The sequence below is a fragment of the Chanodichthys erythropterus genome, chromosome 1 (assembly GCF_024489055.1).
Source record: "Chanodichthys erythropterus isolate Z2021 chromosome 1, ASM2448905v1, whole genome shotgun sequence".
Taxonomy (NCBI): domain Eukaryota; kingdom Metazoa; phylum Chordata; class Actinopteri; order Cypriniformes; family Xenocyprididae; genus Chanodichthys; species Chanodichthys erythropterus.
In genome coordinates, this window is record NC_090221.1 from 26,809,195 (window position 1) to 26,835,026 (window position 25,832).

The 25,832-nt window shown below is 35.9% G+C and overlaps 1 protein-coding gene across 1 annotated transcript; it reads left to right on the forward strand.

Moving 5' to 3' along the window:
* Positions 1–2,246: 2,246 nt before the first annotated feature.
* Positions 2,247–25,095, forward strand: hspa9 (heat shock protein 9). Its single transcript, XM_067391066.1, has 17 exons — positions 2,247–2,493; positions 3,326–3,384; positions 3,464–3,551; positions 5,386–5,567; positions 10,653–10,777; positions 10,886–10,959; positions 13,504–13,610; positions 14,970–15,132; positions 17,899–17,991; positions 20,300–20,509; positions 20,594–20,821; positions 21,717–21,821; positions 21,912–22,029; positions 23,004–23,098; positions 23,278–23,370; positions 23,469–23,609; positions 24,456–25,095. Exons 1-17 carry the CDS (start codon positions 2,410–2,412, stop codon positions 24,531–24,533), a joined length of 2,043 nt encoding a protein of 680 aa, XP_067247167.1. The 5' UTR covers positions 2,247–2,409; the 3' UTR covers positions 24,534–25,095.
* The last annotated feature ends 737 nt before the right edge of the window (positions 25,096–25,832 follow it).

Here is a 25,832-nt window from a genome sequence, read left to right on the forward strand (position 1 = left end):
CATGTTTAACCACTATAAGAGCCAGCGGTAAATCCACGAGTCACTGGCCGAGACTAAGCTGTTCTCGGCAGTTACAGAAGCACTGAACGGTCGCTGACGCCCTGGAGCTCACATCTCCGAAAAACGTCAAAACAAGTTGTAAAATAGGCGCTGTTATTAAATATGAGTCACATATTTCAGGTCTAAACAACTACATTATCGCCTAAAAACTATTAAAACTGCAGTTTGTGGTACAACAAGTAGTATTTGTAAAGCTTGCGGTTGATTTGGTCAGCCGCCATGACGGTCACTTCAAGCGGAGTGATACAAACGGTGAAAAGGTAGGAGGAGTGCTGATATCGCTGAAATATCGCATGGCTATCAGCCAATCAGATTCGAGAACCAGACAGAACTGTTGTATAAATATATATAAGACCCATATATGTGTTCCCAGTTCAAACCCATGCCAACTTGGCCCATAAATATATCATGCAAGACCCATATATGTGTTCCCAGTTCAAACCCATGCCAACTTGGCCCATAAATATGCCATTCAAGACCCATATATGTTTTCCCAGTTCAAACCCATGCCCACTTGACCCATAAAAATTCTATGCAGGACCCATATGTGCATTCCCAGTTCAAACCCATGCCCACTTGGCCCATAAATATATAATGCAAGACCCATATATGTTTTCCCAGTTCAAACCCATGCCAACTTGGCCCATAAATATATCATGCAGGACCCATATATGTTTTCCCAGTTCAAACCCATGCCTACTTGACCCATAAAAATTCTATGCAGGACCCATATGTTTATTCCCAGTTCAAACCCATGCCCACTTGACCCATAAATATGCCATTCAAGACCCATATATGTATTCCCAGTTCAAACCCATGCCCACTTGGCCCATGCCTGTCCCTTATGGGGCCCATGTAATCAGCTCATATGGGCTTCCGATGTGGGACTCGTACTACAAAACCTACATGGGACCCGCTGATTTCACCCAGCCAAAGCCCATGCCCACACAGTACCCATGGAACCCGTAGTTAACCCATCTGGGCCCCACATTTCATTGCTGGCTGGGTATAATTTCCAGTTTTTTTAAGAACAACAGAAAATAAAGGTTTATGGTTCATTCATTTACTCCAATCAGTGACACAACTTATTTTAAAAAGTGGGTGGGACAGGAGTATGTGTGTGTCTGTATTGCACAAAATGTCAATACATTTTGTGCAATAATACATGCACAAAATGTATTGACATAAAACCTGTGTTTATATGTAGGTCTATAGAACTGTATATGGCCTAGTGATAGAATTTTCGTTATGTGTGCGCCAACGAGGACTCAGCATGATTGCAAAAAACAACACATCACAGTGCCAGATCGCCTTATATTTAACACAAACATCTGAACTGCTAATCAACTAGAGATTTTTTTTTTTTTTTTTTTTGTATTAGATACATCTGTGCCAAGATGTTTCAAAAAGTGGTGGGACATGTCCCACCCATAAATTACACCTATGTAAAAGTTGTCTAATATAATGATATCACAATGGCATTTTCAGTACATATTTATGCAGACCAAACAGATACAAAAAAAATAGCAATTTTAAAAATTAGAATCTAATAATTATTTTTTTTAAATGATAGTAAATAATATTATAAATAAATTATAAATAGTATATATAGTCTTTTTAAAGCAAGTATATATATATATATATATATATATATATATATATATATATATATATATATATATATATATATATATATATATTATATTCCTTTAAATTTTACACGAAGAGTCCAAATTCTACTTAGGAAAAAATTTAATTAATAATAAAAAAACAGATTTTAAATAAAAGTCTAAATAAAAATACCCAAATATAATGTTTGTCAGATGCAATGAGAAGCCAGGCAGAATAATAATAATAATATATTTCTTTTATTATTATTAATTATAATAATACAATGGAATAGAAATAATGAGAATGCTGTATGATGTAAGGACTACGAAAGATTGTGGTTTGACCTTCAGGATTGCAGCTTTTGATGCCCACATATGTGCCTTGTGTATTTTGCCATTCAATAATTATTTAATCATATTTTTTGGTTGGCATTATTATAATTTCGGACAACAATAGCATATAACACACACTGGATAAATGCATAAAACAACAGTACTGTTTAGCTTAAAGCGGAGTGTCGTATTCTGTTCAGGCGCTCTGTGGCCTGCTATGAGGTCCTTCGGATCGCCATGTGGTGTTGGATAATTCTAGAAGTACGTCAGTGCGACTTCATCACAAGCGCTACAGAAGCACAGGGCCTGAGATTGACCCACCAGAGCTCATTTATTTGACATTCACTGGCTTTGTAAAGACCGGTTACTCAACGTTAATTTACATTAGCTATTAAATACGTTAAAGATGTTGTCAGCGGCGAGAACAGCAGTGAGAAATGTGTCGTGCTCTCAGAAAACCTCCAGCAGTGTGTCTGGTCTCATCAAGAAGGTGAGTGAGTTCTGCACTACAACTGAGTGCCCTTAAAGAGTGCTGTCAGTCAGATTGATTCCTCAGTAGATATTTGATTCAGGCAGATGTCTTTATATCGAGCCGACATGATCGTTAGCGAGCAGTTCGTGATGGTGAGATGTAGTTTTCAGTGATGTAGGTTTGGTAATAGGATCCCTTGCATGTGTGTTTGACATTTGCCTCAATTGATTTGTAATAATTTGTAGCAATTCACTTCATATCTGTCAAAGTTACAAAACAGTAGGAATAGAAGCTTTAAGCTAATCATTTGTCCCTCTGCGTTTGGAAAAATCCAAATGTTCATGTGATTAACCTGCTTTCTGCTGTAACAGCATTATGTAAGTGATTTGTTTAAGAGACATCATGATTATATGTTAAATCATTTAGACAGTTTATAGTTTTTAAACAGCAGTGGAGGTCATTCATTTGGTGTCTGTGGAGTTGTGAAAGAGTGTGTTTGAATGACCTTCATGAAGTGTCCCTGAAGCATCCCGCCCCATGTTATGAGATGAGCTTACCTTCATCTTGCTGTTTATGAAATAACTTGTTCATAAATAACATGTACTGAATTTTTTGAAGTAATGTTGCCATTATGGCAAATTATTGTTATCCACATGATTCTCATTGTTTCAACATGACCACATGGTCAGACCTTTCAAATAAATTAGTAATTCTTTTTCTTTTGGCACTAACTGATGTGATTATCTGCACACAGTACAGCATTTCATATAGCCATTATTCGCCTCTTGTTTCTATTTTGTATAGTTTTTAATATTCTATTGAAACTTATTAAACACCCCTTTTTTCTTAGGCTTGTTGGAATGGATTGACTCAACAAACTCTCCAGACTGCAGCCAGACGTCATTATGCGTGAGTATCACATAAACTGTTTTGTCATAGACAATTAAGGTCCATGAATGAGTGTCTAAGCTGCCTGATGGTTTTTCAGTTCGGAGGCAATCCGAGGTGCTGTCATTGGTATTGACCTGGGAACCACAAACTCCTGCGTGGCTGTGATGGAGGGTAAACAAGCAAAAGTAAGCTATTACTAATGATGTGTTAATTTAGTGGTTAAAATATTAGTTCACTTTCAAATGAAAATTACCCAAAGCTTTACTCACCCTAAAGCTATCCTAGGTGTATATGACTTTCTTCTTTCTGATGAACTGACAGTCAGCGTTATATGGAAGGTGGAAGAAAGATCCCAGTGAATTAGGGTTTCTGCAAGTCTTAAAATGGTTTAAGTTGACCCTTACACAGTTTATGACCTTAAAAGGGTTAAATCAGATGCATTGCAAAAAATGTCTTTCTCAGTTTTTTTTTTTTTGTCTCTTTTTTTGTCCTGTTTTCCAATACAAATATCTAAACATCTTTTCAATTTTAAGACTATTTCAAAGTCATTTTATGCTTTAAACAAGAACAAATATCTGTTAATGAGTTATGAAATCTTCCCTTTGAATTAAGCTGATTTTTCTGAGCCCTTAGGCGGATATTTGTTTTAATTATAAAATCACTTAATTCTGATCAATTTCACAGAAAACAAGACTTCATATTTTGTCATTTTGTATCTCTATTAAATGCATCTTGATTTAAGAATCTTTAGACAATTGCACTGGTAAACAAGACAAAAACAGATGAAGATCACTTTTTTGCAGTGATCAGAAGGTATAGTAAATTGTTACCTTCAATTTATTACTTTTTTTTTTTTTTTTTGCTTAGTTTTAAAAAGGTCTTAAGTCTACCTTCATAAAACCTGCAGAAACCTTGTGAATTATGATGAATTGCACATTTGAAACTATGTAAAGCCACTAGAGCTGCACGATTCTGTTGAATCACAAAATTAATTTTTTTATTTGAAATTGAGATCACAATTTTTCCACGATTCTGAAGAAAATACTCATAGACAACTGAACAGAAAATGGCAATTTACTTGAGGTTCTGACAAAATGTTCAATGCTACCTTCTATTTAAAAAATAGAAAATAAAAAATAAAAAAAGATTAATTTGAACCAAATGATTAAAAAATTATTTGATTGAAGGAGTCAATGTCTCATTCATAAAGACTTTTGTTATTGGATGAATCAGCATTTGTGAATTAATCTCTTCAATGAATGATTCAATGAGTGCGTTTACTTGCTCGTTCTTAAGCTGATTATGCTTAATAAGCCGACAACGAACATGGTCATGTAAACGCGGTAACCCGTTTTTTTTATCGGAGTAAGATAATAAACGGCTTAAGCATAAACCAGTCGGAACAGGTAGTTCACAGGGTTGGTCTAGTTGACATGATCTCTGCTGGCACTTCAGGGACATGGCGGAATCGTTGTCATTTAGGAATAAGATTGTGTGGCTGTTTGAATCGAGATTGCGATAGTTTAATGATCAGCAGCAGCGCAAATGCAGATTTGAACGTTGCAATGTGATCGTAGTTTCAAATGTTAACCAAAGTCCCTGAAAGTATTTGGTTTGACGCATGTTTACTAGGTGTGAGCAACACATATTTTGTCACTGCTCATGTTAATGAATGAGAGCGTTCACATCAGAAGTGTGATGGCCGACCCTCTCATTTATTAACATGTGCATCGACAAAACGCGCGTTGTTCACACTCTACTGATGCTTGCAATAGACAGCAGAATCATTGTCATTTAGGAATAAGATTGCATGGCTGTTTGAATCAAGATGGCTTTTTTTCTTCTTCTTCTTTTTTTTTTTTTTTTTTGATTAATCGTGCGGCTCTAAAGCCCACTATTGAGAACATGAACAAATCTAAATGAATCTTCAGTCACTAGGTTGAATCACCACTACTACTGTCTTCCTTAAATTTAAATTTAATTAAAATACTGTCGAACTAAAATGCATCATCGTAACAGGTCCTGGAAAATGCAGAGGGTGCAAGGACGACCCCGTCAGTGGTGGCCTTCACATCTGATGGAGAGAGGCTTGTGGGAATGCCGGCCAAACGTCAAGCTGTCACCAACCCCAACAATACTCTGTATGCTACTAAACGTCTGATTGGACGGCGCTATGATGACCCAGAAGTTCAGAAAGATTTGTAAGGCATTTAATTTCAAACTTTGTCAATGTATATATACACACACACCAACATGCACATAAATATGTATGTGAATATGTACGTTTTTATACTAGCAAATTTGAAATTAGCGCTGTTACGATTCCTCGATTTAAATTTGAGCGCTCCATTTTATACAGGGTTTTTTCCTGCATTGTAAAAACAAACTTTATAAAATCAATTTGTGATTGGTGCAAAACGTTGTCCAGTTTGAAAATCGCTGGGATCATTATTTTATATATTATTTTCACACGCTGTCGAATAGCAGTTCTTCTCACACACAGACTTTACCTGGGCAGGCCTCCCAGGTATATTAACGGCTGCCCAAGTATATTTGGTGGCACATTTTTGCTTTTTGTTTTTAGCCCTTTTTTTTTTTCTTTTTTTTTAAAATATCTGTCCGAGATAATTAAACCATCCGCATTCAATTTAGAGGCCGTTCACGTCGCATCTAAAAATGCATGAAAAACACCAACCATGCCACTTTCTCCTCTTTTCAAAAACGCTCATTGCTAAGCAATCATGAGCTGCGTTCTCCATGAAGACAAAGTAGTTTCAGCAAAGGATAAATGGATTTCCAGACCTTGCATTAGCTCTTATACTACATTATACTACTACTTAGGGAGATGAGAAATAAAAAACCCACCCTGTACAGCTTTTATCAGCTGTTCATCCATGAGCGTGTTCGTCCCGCGTCTACATTTAAAATAACGAACTTCAGCGTGCAAAAGACGTGACATGTGAACGGCCCCTGACTATAGGAAAGTCTCCCTTTGCTCTACACATTTTGTGCCTAAGTACAGGAAAATCCATATTTATCAAATGTGCGTGCGCAGTTCTTGCTCACGTGAGCAAGCAATCATTGTTGATGAATCCACATGTGCGTAAGTACCATGCTTGTTCACGTTCATTAGCATTCGGAAATGCCTCCAATGAACCATATATGGTGACATATATTTAAAAATCACGTGATTGTGTTTTTTCTTCACCGCAATAATGGCAAAGAGAGCACGATCTTGGAAAATGCGCTCTCTGCGGAGTGCACTGTTTGTCAAGTCTTCCAATGTTGCAAGATAAGACAAACATTTGTCACAGCTGTCTTTTATAGGGTTTGACATCAATTACACATCGTGTTAAAAATGGACAAATGGTAAATTGAATGTTTTATAATTAACCCTTTGATGCGCACGATCACATCGGTGTGATCAGTCTTGACTGGCCCCAGGAGCGTACGATCACACCGGTGTGATTAGAACGTTCAGTGCATTAAGTGATCAACTGCCAAATTCAAATGTGCGTGCGCGCTTTAACTGGCGCTAAACCAGAGACGAACGTGCGCAGCGCTTTTCATATCACATATATGCAGTGTTTTCAACCAAATAATGTTCATTTCAGGTTTCAGACATTTAAATGCACATAAGTACTAACTAAACAATATATTTATACACGATGTCTATAGAAGCGGAAATAACAACCCTTTCCATTATAACTTGACAACACGTTTAATTAATTATACATTGTGAAATATATACATTGTGAAAGTAACTTAAAAGCTTACTCTATTCTTCCCCAGTTCACCGGCACACTTACTTTCATGTATTTCGGGAGAAGTGGATAAATTCACGGCTTGTAAATCCAACAGATACGATTCTCTGCGCGGTGCAAACTAACATGGCGGTGCCCATCGCGCATATGGCTCAACTAACGCGATCGTTATAAAGGTGTTTAAACAGCAGAACACATCCACTTGCACATATTTGGCAAACGGAATATTAGATATTTCATGCTATAGTTAACAAATTTGTGAATATTTTGAATAAAAAAGGAACAATTAAATGAAAGCAGATCATTATTCATACAGTGCTGCAGTGTGTCACATAACAAGCAATGACGCGTCACCATGGAAACCATAAAGTGATACGTTCTAAATAAAGGTCGCCTTAAACTCACGCTGGGGGGTCAGCCAGAATATTTGAAACTTACATGCGAAAGGGTTAATGGAAACACAGGACATATGTAGATTGCTTAAAGGGTTAATTCACCCAAAAATGAAAATTGTCATTAATGACTCACCCTCATGTCGTTCCAAACCCGTAAGACCTCTGTTCATCTTCGTAGCACAGTTTAAGATATTTTAGATTTAGTCTGAGAGCTTTCTGTCCCTCCATTGAAAATGTATGTACGGTATACTGTCCATGTCCAGAAAGGTAATAAAAACATCATCAAAGTAGTCCATGTGACATCAGTGGGTTAGTTAGAATTTGTTGAAGGATTGAAAATACATTTTGGTCCAAAAATAACAAAAACTACAACTTTATTCAGCATTGTCTTTTCTTCCGGGTCTGTTGTCAATCCGCGTTCACGACTCTGCAGTGACGCTGCTGATATAAGACGCTGCTGACGTGTTATCTGGCGCGCCCGAGCTTCGTTTACAGTCTGAGGGAGACGCACGCTGTATTCAAGCTATTCTACATTGTTTGTATTTTTGTATTGCTATATGTCGCGGATGTCCTAATCGCCAAAAACAACCACTGCGGAGTCGTGAACGCGGATTGTCAACAGACCCGGAAGAGAATACAATGCTGAATAAAGTCATAGTTTTTGTTATTTTTTGGACCAAAATGTATTTTCGATGCTCCAAAAAATTCTAACTAACCCACTGATGTCACATGGACTACTTTGATGTTTTTATTACCTTTCTGGACTTTATTACCTTTCTGGACATGGACAGTATACCGTACATACATTTTCAATGGAGGGACAGAAAGCTCTCGGACTAAATCTAAAATATCTAAAACTGTGTTCCGAAGATGAATGGAGGTCTTACGGGTTTGGAATGACATGAGGGCAAGTCATTAATGACATAATTTTAATTTTTGGGTGAACTAACCCTTTAATGCATACTGCGACACAGCTAAATGCTTTTTATGTGTAGTGTCGCTATTCTACCACTAGATTCTCTGCGTAAGCCTGCGTAAGAAAAAGGTGTGCTTATATTTACACACATTTCTACGTATAAGACCAAGTTGGTGAATCCCACACTTGGCATGAAACTGTTCTTACGAATTTATTAAGCACATCTGTCCGTACACACGTTGATAAATGAGGGCCTTGGTATGCGCATGTGTGCACGTATGTGTGTGCATGCGTGATCATGTTCGTTCCACATTATCATTGAAGCATAATTTGATGGTTTGTGTTAGTTTGAAATCTGTTAGAACTATTTATTTTTCTGTTTACTTTTATGAAAAGATTTTTTAATGAAGTAAGGCCTGATTTAGTTTTAGAATTTTTATCTAAGATCAAATTTAAAATCCTCATTTAATTTTTTTCCCCCTTTTTTATAATAAAAAAATTATAGGTAGCTCGCTTGGTGTTAAATCATAAATAAACAAACAAATCCTGCATTGAAAATGTTTTGGCGGCCACCAAAACAAATTTTTGTCACTCCAAAGCCTTATTTGATTAGTTATTGTGATTTATGAGTGATGCAGATGACTGGTGCGCTTGTGATAGGGAGCATGTTAACTGATGTAGAGAATGAACAAAGAGCTCCTCCCTCATGTGCGCCCACACTGTCTTCCAACTCTAAGCACTGTATTTGCTCTCTATTTCCCTCGCACATATTAATCTAAATCAACTGACACAATGCTAAAAGTTTGGAAGACCGAATCCATGTTTTCACGTGGCATATTCGGAGTGAATTAAATTCACTCCGCTCCGCATCATGCCTAACAACACCCCTTAGCTGTTATATAATTCACTGTAAACCATGGCTTCACGGGGCTTATTGCTTTTATAAAACTGTTACCACACAATACAATTATTAAAGCCAATAATATCTATCAGTGCAACTTTCATAAAGTAAAAATTATTAAAAGGCTTCCCTGACCGTGAACAGCAACAGAAGTTACATTTATTACGGCATTAGATGGTGACAAAGATTGTCTTTATGAGCAAGTCACTCAGTCACAAAGACTTTTATTTTGAAACTTGTTGTGAACACGGAACTAGATGCAAATGACAAATGCTTTGACTAGCACTGTCCATGTCAGCAGAGCATGGGAAAACCCATTAAATGTTAAAAGGACAAGATCGCAGCGGACATTCAAACAGATATTTTATTATGAACAGAAATTTGAATGCAGTTAATACACTCATTCACTCGGTATATCGCTCTCACAATACTCTTCTACATAATGCAGTTAGCTTCAATTAACAAAATGTATAGAGAACAAACATAAGTTTGTTGCTAAGAGTGGTAGCTAAGACAGACATAGCAACATACACAATGGTGCAGTGATGCTTATGTAATGCAGTCAGCTGTATGTTATCGGGAATTTTAGAACTGCTTTGAACGCGGCTCGATCAGAATCAAGGGCCAGAACTATCTGTTTTATAATATATTTTAACGGTGTTGTCCAATTAAACCTTATGATTATATACTGTGTATGCTATATTTGAATCAATTATTATTGCCTCATTGTTATTATACATGCATTTAAAGTCATTTTAAAGGCTATTTTTCACTTAGGTATTTTTTATTACCAACATTTTTTTTTAATTTTTTTTTTATCTGATTACTCAATCAGTGCGCACTGTAGCGTTGGATGATTTTATAGGCAGCATCTTTGCCATCTGCTCGCATGATTACTGAATACATCTGTGCTGAAATTGATTGAGCGGCCATCGATCAATTAATAAGCTTAATCGATTAGGCCCGTTTCACAGACAGGGCTTAGACTAAGCCAGGATTAGGCCTTAGTTCAATTAGGACATTTAAGTAGCTTTTATTAATGTACCCTAGAAAAAAACATTATTGGTGTTCATCTTGAGACAAAACAATGGCACTGACATATTTTAAGATATGTCAGTGCAAGTTGCTTTCAGTTAAAACAGCTCAAACGTACATTTTAGTCTAGGACTAGCTTAAGCCTTGTCTGTGAAACCAGGGGTTACTTATTAACTGATTTAATCAATTGTTAATTAATCATTAATATCCCTCCCTATAATTTTATTTTTTTATTTTTTTTGCAAATAAGTGATGAACTTTGCTGTAATTTACAGGAAAAATGTGCCCTATAAGATAGTGCGTGCCTCTAATGGAGATGCCTGGCTGGAAGCCCACGGCAAACTGTACTCACCCAGTCAGGCCGGAGCCTTTATTCTCATGAAGATGAAGGAGACTGCAGGTGAGTCCAAAGAAAACTCAATGAAAAGAAAAAAAAAACTCAGTTTTTAAAAATAAAATAATCATAAGCTCCATCAAACCACTATTTCTCTCCCTTTTTTTTCTTCAGAGAACTACTTGGGCCATGCTGTGAAGAATGCTGTTATTACAGTACCAGCTTACTTCAACGACTCCCAGAGACAGGTGAACACTGTTTCACCACACTTTCTACTTTTTACGTTCTTCTAGGCCCTGTATACACCTGGTATTGAAGCGATAGTTTAACCAAAAATGAATTATCCCATGATTTACTCACCCTCAAGCCATCCTAGGTGTATATGACTATCCTCTTTCAGACGAATGCAATCAGAGATATATTTAAAAATAGTCCTACAAGGTTTATAATTGTTGGAATGGGTGTATACATCCATAAAAAAGAAAAAAGTAAACCATACGACTCCAGGGGATTAATAAAGGACTTCTGAAGTGAAGCGATTCGTTTTTGTAAGAAAAATATCCATATTTAAAACTTTATAAATTCAAATAACAAGCTTCCGGCAGACGACTGTACACAGAATGCGCAAGTCGACTTGCGCCAAATGAGTAATCCTGTGACGCGGTCTATGGGTGGGTCAATACATGGGCTTCTTCAGATTTTTTGATCTAAGCTTGAACAATTTAGTGTTTGCGTGTTAGAAATCAAAAATCTCGCAAGGTTAAAATGTGGTGAGATTTCTCGTCGAGGTGAAAAGCTGTCTCGTGATATTGCCATGACGGAGTGTGAGGGTGAAATTTGGATAGAATGTGCCACCGCTATGTTTACATTACACCTCTACTATAATTTTACTTTTCATAGAAATAACTATTTAATTTGTTGCATTTAACTCGGAGGATTCTTTGCACAAGAGCTTAAGCATCTGACAAATGTTTTATCACAATGCATATACAATGCACACTCAGCACCGCCGCTCCCTCTTTAGAGCGTGCGTGATCGAAAAAGTAAAATGGTAGTGTGCATTCAAACGTGATTTCAATACCCCACATTTTGAAAGCAGCTCCCTGATGCATGCAAATATCTCCAAATATGAAAGCTATCTTAGGCTGGGCTGTGTAGTTGTAACCATCTCTCAGCTCTGTATAATGCTTGAAGAAATGCATTATTGTAGTTTGAATACTGAGAGAGTACTTTGATTTATAGTTGCACTTACTGTTTAATCTTAATGAGACTAAGAGAAAACTCTTGTGGAAAGGAGTTTGCTTAGGAGGTCAAAAGTTGTAGAAGCATAAATCATGTATAGTAAGGTCTGAAGAGACTCATATGAAATCATACAGGAGAGAAGCCAGTCAGTTGAGTTTGTGGCAAAACCTTTTCCAGTTCTGTCCAGTATTGTCTTTTACGCCATATGATAATTCATACTCAAAAGTATGAATTGAGAACTGAATTGACATTCATTACATAAGTTAATAGATAATTCTATCACAAAAACCTAGACCATGATTATCAAAAGTATGGAAATACATTCCAAATAAAATGGTCCTTTGTTCCCTTTGCAAAACCGAGATGGAGTACTGCGGCAGCACAATTGCGATGCACGAGCACTAGGGGTGTGACGCGAGATTAAAATGTGACGAGATTTCCTGTCGAGGCGAAAAGTAGTCTTGTGATATTGCCATGACAGAGTGTTAGGATGATTAGTAAATATGTAGTAAATATGCAAAGTTGCAAACGCTACATTTACATTACACCTCTACTGTCGTTTGCTTTGTATTTAAATAAAAAACATTTAATTCAGTTGTATAACGGTGGCCGCCGCTCCCTATTTACAGATTATGCGCAATTGCTGAAAGTGAAAGTAAACGCGTGGGCGCATTCAAACAAGATTTCTGATGAATACAGGTATCTCCCAATATGAAAGCTATTTTAGGCTGGGCAGTGTAGTAGTAACAATCTCTTAGCTCTGTATCAAAGAAAAAATGGTCTTATTTACACTTTGAATATTGAGAGAGTGCTTTGATTATGGTTGCACTTATTGTAAAGTGTTACCATAAAAATGAATAACAGTTTCTCTTAATCTTATTAAGCACAAACAATAAGGTTTCATTTGTTAACATTAGTTAATGCACTGTGAACTATCATTAACTAACAATGAATGACTATTTTTATTAACTAACATAAAGATGAATAAATACTGTAGCAAAGATATTGCTCATTGTTAGTTGATGTTGGTTAATACATTAATGTTAATAAATGAGACCTTATTGTAAAGTGGTACCATTTTTATTTATACTGTTTTTATTTCTATGATCAGTTTGTGGAAAGGAGTTCAGTTAGGAGGTCAAAAGTTGTAGAAGCTCATAAATCACATGAGAAGTCAGTCAGTTGAAAAAAAAAAAAAAATTAAAAGTTGAAATATTATATTAGAAGTTGTACTTATCATTTTTTAAGTTATCCAAAGGATTCATTAGCTAATAAAAAAAAGAATACAAAATTAATACATTTTTTTTTTTAAATAAAAATAATTTTTAGATTAGTTGACTAATCGAAAAAACAATCATTAGATTAGTCGACAGAAAAAATAATCGTTAGTTGCAGCTCTAGTGCTTACATTTAAATGCTTACATTTTAGAGAGCATTCTGTTATCGGCTACTAATGTGAGTGCTCAGTATTCGCTCATGTTGAGAACATTGTGAACAGCTTTGATTTATCAGATGCATTACTGTCTGTAAAATCTGGTGTGTTGTTACAGGCGACCAAGGATGCAGGTCAAATTGCAGGTTTGAATGTGCTGCGTGTTATTAATGAGCCGACTGCTGCTGCTTTAGCCTATGGGCTGGATAAGACTCAAGACAAAATGTAAGTATCAGATACTCTTACTACACTATTTAATTCCTTATATACCAACATAAATTGCTCTATACCACTGATTCATGTCAGATACCAATACAATAAAAGAAAGAAGAAAAAAAAAAAGACACACATAGAGAGTAACTTTATTTCACAATACAGATTTTATTTTATTTAGTATTAAAACAAGAACAAATATGCAAATTAGAAGCAATAGGACAAATACATTGTAAGAAAAGTACAAATGAAATAAACAGTGCTTTTAAAGGGGTCCTTGTTTATAATTTCACTTTAATTTTAGTTAGTGTGTAATGTTGCTGTTTGAGCATAAACAACATCTACAAAGTTACGGCTCTCAAAGTTCAATGCAAAGGGAGATATTTTCTTTTACAGAAAATGCATTTTAGGGGCTACAACAAACAGCTGGTAGGGACTACAACAAGCTTCTTCCTGGAGTGGTGACATCACAAACCCCTAAATTTACATAAACCCTGCCCCCTGGAACACGCAACCAAGGGGATGAGGCCATGTTGGGCTGCTTTGGAGATGAGGAAGTGTTGTTGTAGTAGAGTGTTGTTGTCATTCCGTCATTTTATGCCAGACTGCTTCACGAACAAGGGTCAATTCAATGCTGGATTTGCACAAAAGATTAACATGACGGCACATGCTAGTCGATGAGTTGAATCAACTCCACAGCAACTACAAAAATGTTTCCACTATCCATTCAGAAATGTCCAAATGCAATCTAAAAGTTGTAACTTCTTCCTTAGTCTCTCCATCAGTGACAATCTTCGCTTCAGTTAAAGTGGCTTTTAGACCATGGGATGCACCAGTACCAAACTTATTTATTTATTTATTTTTTAGAACCTATCCAATACCAGAAATTCTGAGTATCGGCCGATACCGATCCAATACCAGTGCAGGTTTTTTTTCTTTTTTTTTTTTTTTTTCCTTTTAATAATTGTATAAAATCTAAACATTTAGTGAAGAAAAAAAAAAAGAAGAATTTAGTAGGGAACAAATAAAAGTGAATAAGTGTAGCACTAAATCTACTAAAATGTTACACATTGCTCTTTTGTATTGTTATAAAATAGCCTACATTCATATAAAAATAGTAAATATAAGCTATTTATATATAAATATATACTCTAAAATAAAAAGACGTTTAAAAAAAACATATAGCACAGCTTTTAATAAGGCAGTATTTTGTTTAATTATCATTATTAACGCAGACAGCAGCAGGATTATTAGGCTACTGTCACTTTAAAACCGAATGCACAGATCTTATATCTGGATGCTTGTTACCAATGCATGATAATTTAAGCTTTGACTTTATTCAAAAGGAAAATTTATCTGTTTTCATTTCAGTATTGCTGTCTATGATCTTGGTGGAGGGACATTCGATATCTCTGTCTTGGAGATCCAGAAGGGTGTTTTTGAGGTGAAATCCACCAATGGAGACACGTTCCTGGGTGGAGAAGATTTTGATCAGCACCTTCTCAAGCATATAGTGAAGGAGTTCAAGAGAGAGGTTTGTATTCACCCTCTCAGAAAATGGGTCTGTGCATGTGTTTAAGTAGTGGTGCAACCATCGGGGAATTTAAAGGCTGATAATTATTACCGGCATTTATTTTGAAAGGGTCATAACCTTGATTTTCAACTCAATTTTTTTTTTTTGCCCATACAAGTTAGTATGCTATATTAATGTACCCCACACTAAATTTTTCAGACAATTTACACTGCGTAAAATACTAAAATTAAATTAAAAATAGTTATGATTAGTGTTGTTTTTACTATCAGAGATCATTGTGATGTACTAGCAACCACTAAACAACAGTGAAATGCTCAGAAAATAAGAGAAATGTATCAATTACAAGTTCCGAAATTGCTTCGGTGAGAAATCATCAGAAATCATCTGAATGAGACGCAGAGCACAAGAAAAGCACTCAAACTTTCTCTTATATCTCCACACTGCCTGACTGCTGTAACAAACGTGTATCTAAAAAGCTCCATGTAAGACACGTGTATTCAGCTAGACAAAACTGACATTCTTGTATAGTGTAGAAAACTGTCAAGTAAAAAGAAAACGCATGCAATTTGTGTATATAACACATATTTCCGTAGTGAAAAAACACAAACATTTTGACCAGTGTGGCTCACAAGTTGACAAAAAGACTTTTTAATTTAGTGGCATTTGCTAATTTATTGACACATCTAGGTTTTGAAGAATGAGTTAAAAGTTTTGGGTGAGCAACTACATTTTGCAGACATACAATGCAGTTGTGACAATTGCACTTACAGTTTAGAGAATTTTAAAGGGTCAGATCACCCCAAAATGAAAATTGTCATTAATTACTCAACCTTGTGTCGTTCCAAACCCGTAAGACTTGCGTTCATCTTTAGAAGACAAATGAAGATCTTTTTGGTGATAAAATGCTGTCAGATTTCTAGGGCTGCCCTCGACTAAAGATTTTTCTCGTCAACTAGTAGTCATTCATTTTAAACGATTAGTTGACTAATCACACGTTTATTAATAAATCATAATAAAGAGCCTTTGATGCCTATGTTGCCTAATCAGCATTCAAGCGCACACATAAAGTTTATTGCCACAGCACAGAGCACCGGCAGAATGATTATGAATGTGCTAGGGAGCAACAGCAAGGAGATTGCTTTAACACTTTAAAAATTAATTGATAAACTATAGTTCTGTGTTTTCGGCCGCAGTGATGAAGTTGACGATGCTGACTCATCATCTCCGCAGTAGTGTACATTTCATACGGATTGCATAACCTGAGATTATTTGTTTTCCATTTTAATTGGCTCATTTAAATTAGATATTTTTCTTTCTATAGATATATTTTTCATGTCTGTGAGGAAAGTTTACTTGGAGTTTCAAGTTCACAGAGAGACAGCAGAAGTCGCACTGTTTGCTTTCATTATTTTTCAAAAGCACAATGTATTGTTATTTTGAGTGCACACAAAGATGTATTACTCTTATCTGTACAACCAAAAATGAGAGTATTTTAAGTGCAAGTAGTCTCACCGGCGCCTCCATGTTAGCTGTCATGCAGTAAGCATGTTACTATTCAGCTTTCACACTTGGCACAAACACTTGAATAGCCCATATTTTTCTAGGTTAATGTTAAAGTGTTTCAGATGATAAGCTATATTTGAGGTTGATGCATGATAGGTGAGCGTTTGGATATCATGTTTGATATACTGTAACTACCACATAGACCAGCTGTTAACGATCTGTACGTCACAAACTGTGTGACTTTGTCACTTCCTGTTTTTTTTTTGTTTTTTGTTTTTTCCTGCGACTAAGCGGCTAATAAAATTTTGGTCGACTAAGCCTCTTCTCATTGACTAAAGGTTAGTCGACTATTAGGGGTCAGCCCTACAGATTTCCTTCATTGAACCTCATTGGTTACACAGCATGTTTGAGCTTCCGGAAGAGGTTTGTTCTTGTGCGTTATTCAGGTTTGGTTGAGATTCGTTTCAGTTCAGTTACTTTATTTGCAATCTTTAATTTAATTACAATATAATTATTTTTGCCCTCAAACACAGTTTGTTTTGATTGCATAAAAAAAGACAAAAGTAACTTCATATAAATGCTGCTCCAAACATTTAAATTAAATGTCGCTTGGGCAATATTAAACAAGGATTTGATCATTCTGTAAAGTGCAAAAACACAGGCCGTTATCGCCCTCTGCAGGCAAATATTATTGCCTCGTTGTTATTATATATGTATTTTAAGTCATTTTAAAGGTTTAGGTCTTTGTTTTGGTCTATTTTTATTACCTCAAAGAACATATCTGATTAATCATCAAAATAATTGACCGATTACTAAAATAATCATTAGTGACAGCCCTAGTTTCATTTATTTGTGAGGCATTTTATAGAATAAATAATACATTACCTTGGGCAGAGAGTACTGATTTTTGTTTGATTGGAATGGACTCTTTGTGGATATTGATTAATGTAGTCAAGTTCAAGGCCTGGTTTTACAGACAGGGCTTAGACTAAGACTTTTTTTTTTGTGCAATCAAAACTGTTTGAGTGTTAAAAAACAAACAAACTATATTGTAATTAAATAAAACAAATAAAAGATTGCAAATAAAAAGTCCTCTTAACCATTTTAAATGAACTTGCAAAAAGTGCTATAAAAATAAAGGTTACATGATTTGAAGTAGTACCTAATGCAGGATTTTGAACTTAAATAAAAATATAAAGATGTCAAACTGTTGTTGAGAACTGTTTGTGCTGCTTATTAATGTGGTGTGTCGTCTTGTTGCAGTCTGGCGTGGATCTGACCAAAGACAACATGGCGCTGCAGAGGGTGAGAGAGGCTGCTGAGAAAGCCAAGTGTGAATTGTCTTCTTCTCTGCAGGTGAGTTAATGAGTGTCAACTGTTACTTCAGGGGTCAAATAAAATAGCACTTTAAACTTGCAATTGCATGATCTATGCACTTTTTGTGTGTATGCTTTACTGGTTTGGTAAAAGGGATGTTTTTGCTCAGGTGGGCAAATTGTCAATAGAGAGAGCTTTTGTTAAGCAAGAAGAAAAAAAATAGAGGGAACATTTTTGGTGCATGTTGCATTTTTCAAATGCATGTTATAAGTGATTCAAACTCACAGCGCTTGTAGTGTTTGTGTGGAGCAGCTGTTACAGCGAACGATCCGCTCCGAGACACTGAAAACCCCTGATCATGATCTGTGCCTCTGAAACACCTAACACATCAGACAAATATTTGATAAAATAGCAGTTTGTTTATAAACAATTTAAGGCAGTTTTTTTTTTTTTTTTTTTTTTTGAGTCATTCTTCTCTGGTCAGAAAATACAGGACAAATTATAAATGTTCAAAAAATCACATCCCAGTATAAGTAACATTTATAGCCCTGTCTATTTTGGCATGTATAATCCAAGTCTTTTGAAGTCATATAACAGATTTGTGTGAGGAAGACACTGGAATTTAAAGGAATAGTTCACCCAAAAATTAAATTGTCATTGTTTATTCCCCCTCATGTCATTCCAAACCTGTGTGACTTTACACAAAAAGATGCTTTTGGGAAACGCATCCCAAAAACGCAGTTAGCCAACTTTGGTTGCAATTTCCACGGAACTCTATTGGTAATGACGGAACTTGCAACCATAGTTTGCTTTGGGAAACCCACCCCAGATTTGGAGCAACATGATGGCACGTAAATGATGACATAATTTGAATTTTTGGGTGAACTGTACCTTTAAGTCTGTAATTACTAAATCTTCCCTTCCACTGAAGCAGTCAAATCAAAGTTTGTTTGTTGTTTGTTTTTGTTTTTTGGCTTGACTGTTGAACATCAAACCTGACAACACATCTAATGGTGCAAAGGTGTATATAGGGCTGTTATGGTGGAGGAATAAATGTTCACAATATTACCACTTTTTTTTTTTTTTTATTATTATTATTATTATTATTATTATTATGATTTTGCAATATAAATGTTACTATGTGGGCAGCAGGCACAAAGACGAAGAAGATTCAAAAACAAAATGGGCTTTATTTATAATCCAAATGCTGTGAAAGAATAATGCAAAACCCACAATACATAAATGAGAACTGACCAAAAACTGAAACACAGGGCTAGAACAAAAGAAAGTAAATTAGACATGTGAAACTAATATGTAATTATAGAAACAAATGAGTGCATAATTGTTAACCAATGAAACCAAAACTACACTGAACAGAATGTCAAAATAAGGGTCTACATAACTGAACATAAATCTGACAATAAGCTTGTTGGGCTTATGTTTGTATAGTTAGTTCTGATCATCAAATCTGATTGGACGAAAGGCTTTCTGATGCTGCCTTAATGTGCTATCGGAATTGTTGTAAATGAGTTTCCTAGATAAAAGTTGCTCATGAACACCCTGATTTTGTGTTTTAAGTTTGTGGATAATTTTGATACCCAAGTTCCTGAGATGGGCAGGCCATAAACTTTAATAAATGCAAATTACATATATGAATAATATGTTTTATATAGAACATATTATGATGTTCTATATGAAAATAGCCTGCATTTGACCGGAAAACTGCCAGCTAGATAGCGTTATGAATGTTTATATGATTGTCAATGCATGGGACACTACATATAATTTTGGCTTTAATAAGATTTTCCCAATAAACAGGCAAGAATAATTCTGGTGCCCTCCATGATTCCTGTTCATTCTGACAACAAAGCACTTGAATGCAAAGAGCTAAATATATTTAGGGCCCTAAATATATGGTACAGATAGTTTGCTTTTATTTTTTTTGGTTCAGACAGACCGCAAATCATAAATTAACTGAAGTGCCTCCTGACTTCTAATGCATGGTTCTTTCATAAACAGGCCTTTGTTCAATCTACATATAAAATATTGGTCACAAATTGTTGATCAATTTCTAAATAATAAAAGTATAGCATATCTACTAATAATTATGACGTTTTTTACCGATGCAAATATGTAAGAAACGATGCATTGTGATACAAATGCCAACTTGTATTCGATGCACGCTTTTTTAAATCGATGCATCGCGTTGTTAAGTTTTATGCCGATACACCATGGGTTCCTTACCATCCCTTCAAAATGGCTATATATAATACACCAGCATGTTATGATACATTTGTGCTTTCACTGGTTAGTTTACGTAACCGTATCTTAATATATCTACACACAGACTGATATCAACTTGCCCTACCTGACGATGGACGCCTCTGGTCCGAAACACTTGAACATGAAGCTCACGCGCTCTCAGTTTGAAGGCATCGTGGGAGATCTCATCCGCAGGACTGTGGCGCCCTGTCAGAAGGCCATGCAAGATGCTGAAGTCTCCAAGAGTGACATCGGCGAAGTGCTGCTGGTCGGTGGAATGAGCCGAATGCCAAAGGTAAGAACTAAACCCAGAACTGAAACGATCTACAAGGAAAGCCTCAAATGAAGCGGCTTCATTGCTATTCCCTTGTGTTCTCAGGTCCAGCAGACAGTTCAGGATCTGTTTGGTCGAGCTCCCAGTAAATCCGTTAACCCTGATGAAGCCGTGGCTATCGGGGCGGCCATCCAGGGTGGAGTTCTGGCAGGGGATGTGACTGACGTACTCTTGTTGGACGTTACCCCTCTGTCTCTCGGTATTGAGACTCTAGGAGGCGTCTTCACCAAACTCATCAACAGAAACACAACCATTCCTACAAAGAAAAGCCAGGTGGGGTAATAAACAGGGAAATTGCAAAGACATTTGCATTTCTTGTTTGTTTCATTGATTGGTAACGGATTGTTATTTTGTGGTGTTTTCTCTCTCCCTCTCAGTCCATCTCTTCTTCCCAAAGCAGCTTTGCACAGTCTGTTAGAATTACAAGGCAACTCACAATATCCTCATGAATACACCTATGTGTTTGTGTGTAGCAGGGCTGGTGATAAATCACTCGTATAAAATTAAGCAACATTGTGAATATTCTTTTTATTTGACCATAAACTTTTTGTAAAAAATATTTCTAAAGCTTGTAGCTCACACCTTGTCTTATAACTTGTAAGTATGCAGTGTGGGAAGGATGTTTTCATAGCATCACTAATTTAAAGATGTGGCTTTCATTGTTCTTTTATTAAAGCTGTCTCTATCAAAGTAATGATTCACAGCTCTGATTCAACAGTTTCACACAAAATTTAAATAAAATATAATTTACTCATGAATCATTACAGAATTTACAAACTCTTGTGTTCCAAATTCATAATTTTAATAAAATCTGAGAGATTTCTGTTTCTTCAGTGAAAGTCTATTTCAGCAAAACTTTTCTTCAAAATGTTAACAAAGACATAGTAAAGTAAGTCCATATGAATAGAGCAGTTAATTTAATCTGATTTAAGTTTTGCTGGAAATAGACTTTTAATGAAGGGGCAAAAATATTGCAGGTTTCATTAAAAAAAAAAAAAAATCTTCATTTGTGTTTTTAAGATAAACAAAAGTTTAATGGGTTTGCATCAAAACGGGGGTGAGTGAATGACAGAATATCGAGCAGATATATGATTAATTTTTTAAGGTATGTTTCCTATATAATGGATGAATATTAGCTTGGGTTGATGTTGGTGATCTGTCTTCTCAGGTGTTCTCTACCGCTGCTGATGGACAGACTCAAGTCGAGATCAAGGTTTGTCAGGGAGAGCGAGAGATGGCTACAGACAACAAGCTTCTGGGACAGTTCACCTTGGTATGTGCTCTGGGGGTGAAATATTGAGATGCAGATTTACATTTCCTATTCATTTATGGCTCAAATGTTGTATTTATGTGTTCTGAACAGGTTGGCATCCCTCCTGCTCCTCGTGGCGTCCCACAGATTGAAGTCACCTTCGATATCGATGCTAACGGGATTGTGCACGTCTCTGCTAAAGACAAGGGCACTGGCCGAGAACAGCAGAGTAAGTCTAGAGAGATTTTTTTATTTATTTTTTTTAACGAAGGGAAACAGTTCTTAATAGTTCATCAAAATGTATATTTGCTCCACATCTGAAATAACTTTCTTGTTATGAAAGTTTGCCAAAATATGCACACAGAAAGTTGCCTCTCTTAGAAGGCGATCACAAATTTGGGACGTGCTCGATATTATCACACACAATAAGCAGTGAAAAAGATCTCAATTTGGCATTCATGCTGACTGACACACAGAGCAAGCAATTCAGTTCTCTTTCACGTCTTATGCCACTTGAATGATCGAATACACGCAGTTATATCAAAATGCCCATCGTGTGGAGTATTCATGTAAGCACATTTGGTTATGTCTCAAGTGAAAGTAAACAGTTGGGTGTAAGCCGGATGTGTATCAGTATAATGGATCAGTGCATGTAGTCTTAAAGTGACAACAGCCTAATATTCCTACCTGCTGCTCCGTGTCATTAATGTGAATCAAACTGCTGCTCTTGACTGAATAATTTTTTATTTTTTTTTATTTTTTGCTTTGAAAATAATTAATTTGATTTTAATACAAAGAGTGAAGACTTAATATTTTTGATCGTTAAATTTCTGTACTATTCCGAACTACGTTACACCTATCATACCTGGAAAAAAAAAACATTTAATTCATTTTTTGTTATTGTATTTGTCCCATTGTTTGTAATTTCCTTTTTTTAAATACTAGAAATTCGATAAAATAACAACTATATTGTGATATATCGTTTCCATTAAATACAATTTCTCATATCATAAAATAAGAATTTGGTAATATCACCCACCCCTACTTTCAATCCAGTCCACTCCATTTGAATATCCTGTTTAACTCGAGCATATCACATTACAGAAGTAAAATGGGTTGTGAAAACCATCACATGTAGAATTTGAGTCTTAATGAAAAACATTAATCTTACTTCTGCTTATTTTATGCATGTGCTTCATTCAGTTGTCATCCAGTCATCTGGTGGCCTCAGCAAAGACGACATTGAAAACATGATCAAGAATGCTGAGAAGTATGCAGAGGAGGACAGGAGACGGAAGGTAGTGTCTGATTTTTCACCGTACATATTCTTTCAATGTCTTCAAATGCTTAACAATAATGGTTCTTTTTCTCCATTTTTGTCACTATCTAAACCTGTTGGTCTTATCTAAACCATGGTCTTATTTGTGGGACCTTAAAAGCTGTTGCAACATCTAAACTGATTGATTTTGATCCAAAGGATCGTGTGGAAGCTGTCAACATGGCAGAGGGTATTGTTCACGACACTGAGTCAAAGATGGAGGAGTTTAAGGATCAGCTGCCAGCTGATGAGGTCTGAAGTTTACTGCTACTTTAATTATTAGTCTGAATTGCTGAAACTCCATTATTTTTCAGAGGCGTTGTATAAACATTTGTGATCTGTTTCTGCAGTGTAACAAACTGAAGGAGGAGATTGTTAAAGTACAAGAGCTTCTGTCAAGGAAGGATGCGGAGACAGGAGAGAACATCAAACAAGCAGCCACAAACCTGCAGCAAGCATCACTCAAACTCTTTGAGATGGCATATAAGAAGGTACAGTCAATCATTTTACTCTTTTAAACTGATTTTGACCACTCATATTTTGCCTTATGTCTTTGGTATCCTGACAAGCTTTTGTCAATCAGTGGACTATTTTGAAAGAGCATTAAGGCCCATTCACACCAAGGATGATTATGATAACTATAACAATAAAGATTTACTTTTAAAAATCTTTCTAAATGTTAAAGAATGGCAGAGTCCACACCACAACTTTAAAGATAATGATCCAGAGAAACAATATCCTTAGAATCCCTTTCAGGACAAGTTTTTCCAAATGATGTACATTTAAAATCATTGACAGCCAGAATCCATCCTGCTTCATAGCATTCAAAGCAAACTCAAGCATTTAGAGTAGCAGACGACATAACTGCAGCACACACTTACAATAATAATTGTAATGTGGTAATGTGTAAATCAGAGCTCCCATGTGAATCTGTTGATGGATGTGTTTCACGTGAGACTAGCTATCCAACTGTTAGCTTGTTGCTGACATCACAGTTCCTCATGTGTTTGTGTGTTGCATTTTATTTTCATTTTATAGTTATCGTTCGTTGTGTGGATGGGCTTTTACAGTTGTTATAATATAGTGTTTAGACTATTAATTGTGATTAAGCTGCTAAAAACACAGTATGTAGCAACTTTTTTTGACATTCTGTTTTTATGTTTTCTTGAACACTTACACAACAATGTATCAACAATCACATCTGTAACAACAAAATGTACAAAAACATTCTCTGAAATTTACCTGAATTGTTCCTTTTTCATCCTTTACACCTGAGATATTTATTTGGGTATGTCTAAAATGTATCCTCATCTCCCGAATTTGTTTGTGATTGACAGATGGCATCAGAGAGAGAAGGCAGCAGCGGCTCCAGTTCAGGAGGAGAATCCGGAGAGAAGAAGGAGGGCCAGCAGTAAAGCCTGTGGCACTGGAGTTCATTGTGGGACTGAATGTCTTGGGAGCACGAGTGCATTTCTCTGAGCAACATACGCAAGATCTTTTCACATATACTGTGTTTTTGGCAGTAAACTCTACAAAACAATATTATCATGTCTCCTCATCCACTTTCCTTAATGTCTAGAAGCTCAGATTCATTTGTGTCGGCTGAAAATAATTTGCATCAGTCTTGAAGCAAAATGTGCAATGAAGTGCTTGATTTGCCATCTTGGATTTAAAGGTCAGCCTGATGATGTACATGCTCATCATGGAGCCTTCAGCCATTTAGACATGCATTCCACCCATTGGGCGCAGTGTTTTGTGTTGTGATGTCTTTTAAAGATATTTCTTTGTTAAGGGTGTTGTGTACTGCTTGTTCAGAATAATATTTTTTCAAAAACATTGGTTGTTGAAGATGAATGGGGCTGAATGTGTGTCTGAACGGCTTTAGGATTTTTATATCTGCAATGAGTATTTATAAATTCAGGACTTCGATGTTTCAAGACACCAATGATTTATATTTAAATACAATAATATCTGTTCTGTCCATCAGTTTTGCTTGGAAATTTCAACATCTCAAGCTGGTGCCCACGCTTGAGCTGGTTAGTTTGTGGAGTTTAGAGTATGAAACTATGAATGATGAAACTCTATAATAGAAAAGCTGGTGTGGAATTGATAGTTCAATCTGGCATATTGTTTCCTGTTAAAATTTGCTGATCATACCAGCAGGTTTATATAGAGCTCACATTGACGACGATATGACTTAATGTCCTTCCATACACTATTTTATTCAAGAGAGATGTTCAAACGAATGGGAGGAATTGATGGACTATGTGGGTTTGTCAAGTGCACAGTAAAAGATAATGGAGGTGAATTTATCTAATCAACCTTTACCTAGTGATTTGAGCAGTTGTTTCATTTAAATCAGTGTTACATGTTGCTGTTATGGACGAAAAGCAGAGCTTTTCAGTTAGCCATCTGAACTGAGGGTTTACATTCTTCCTTTCTGTTTGTTGGTCCCATAACAGCATAATGTAACACAAAAGCCCATCTACTCTGTGCTTACATATGACTTTCTGGTTCATTTAAGAAGAAGAATCTGTAACTATAGAAGCTCTGTACAAAGGCTGATGTCTGTTGAAAATGTTAAATGTTCAAAATGATGATTTAATGGGTTTAAAGAAATATTCCAATGCAGTCTTTTATAATAAAAATTTGTGTTTGAACTCGTTTGTGTATTTTCCAGGTGAACAGTGTATTTGGTTTACAGGAGTGTTTGC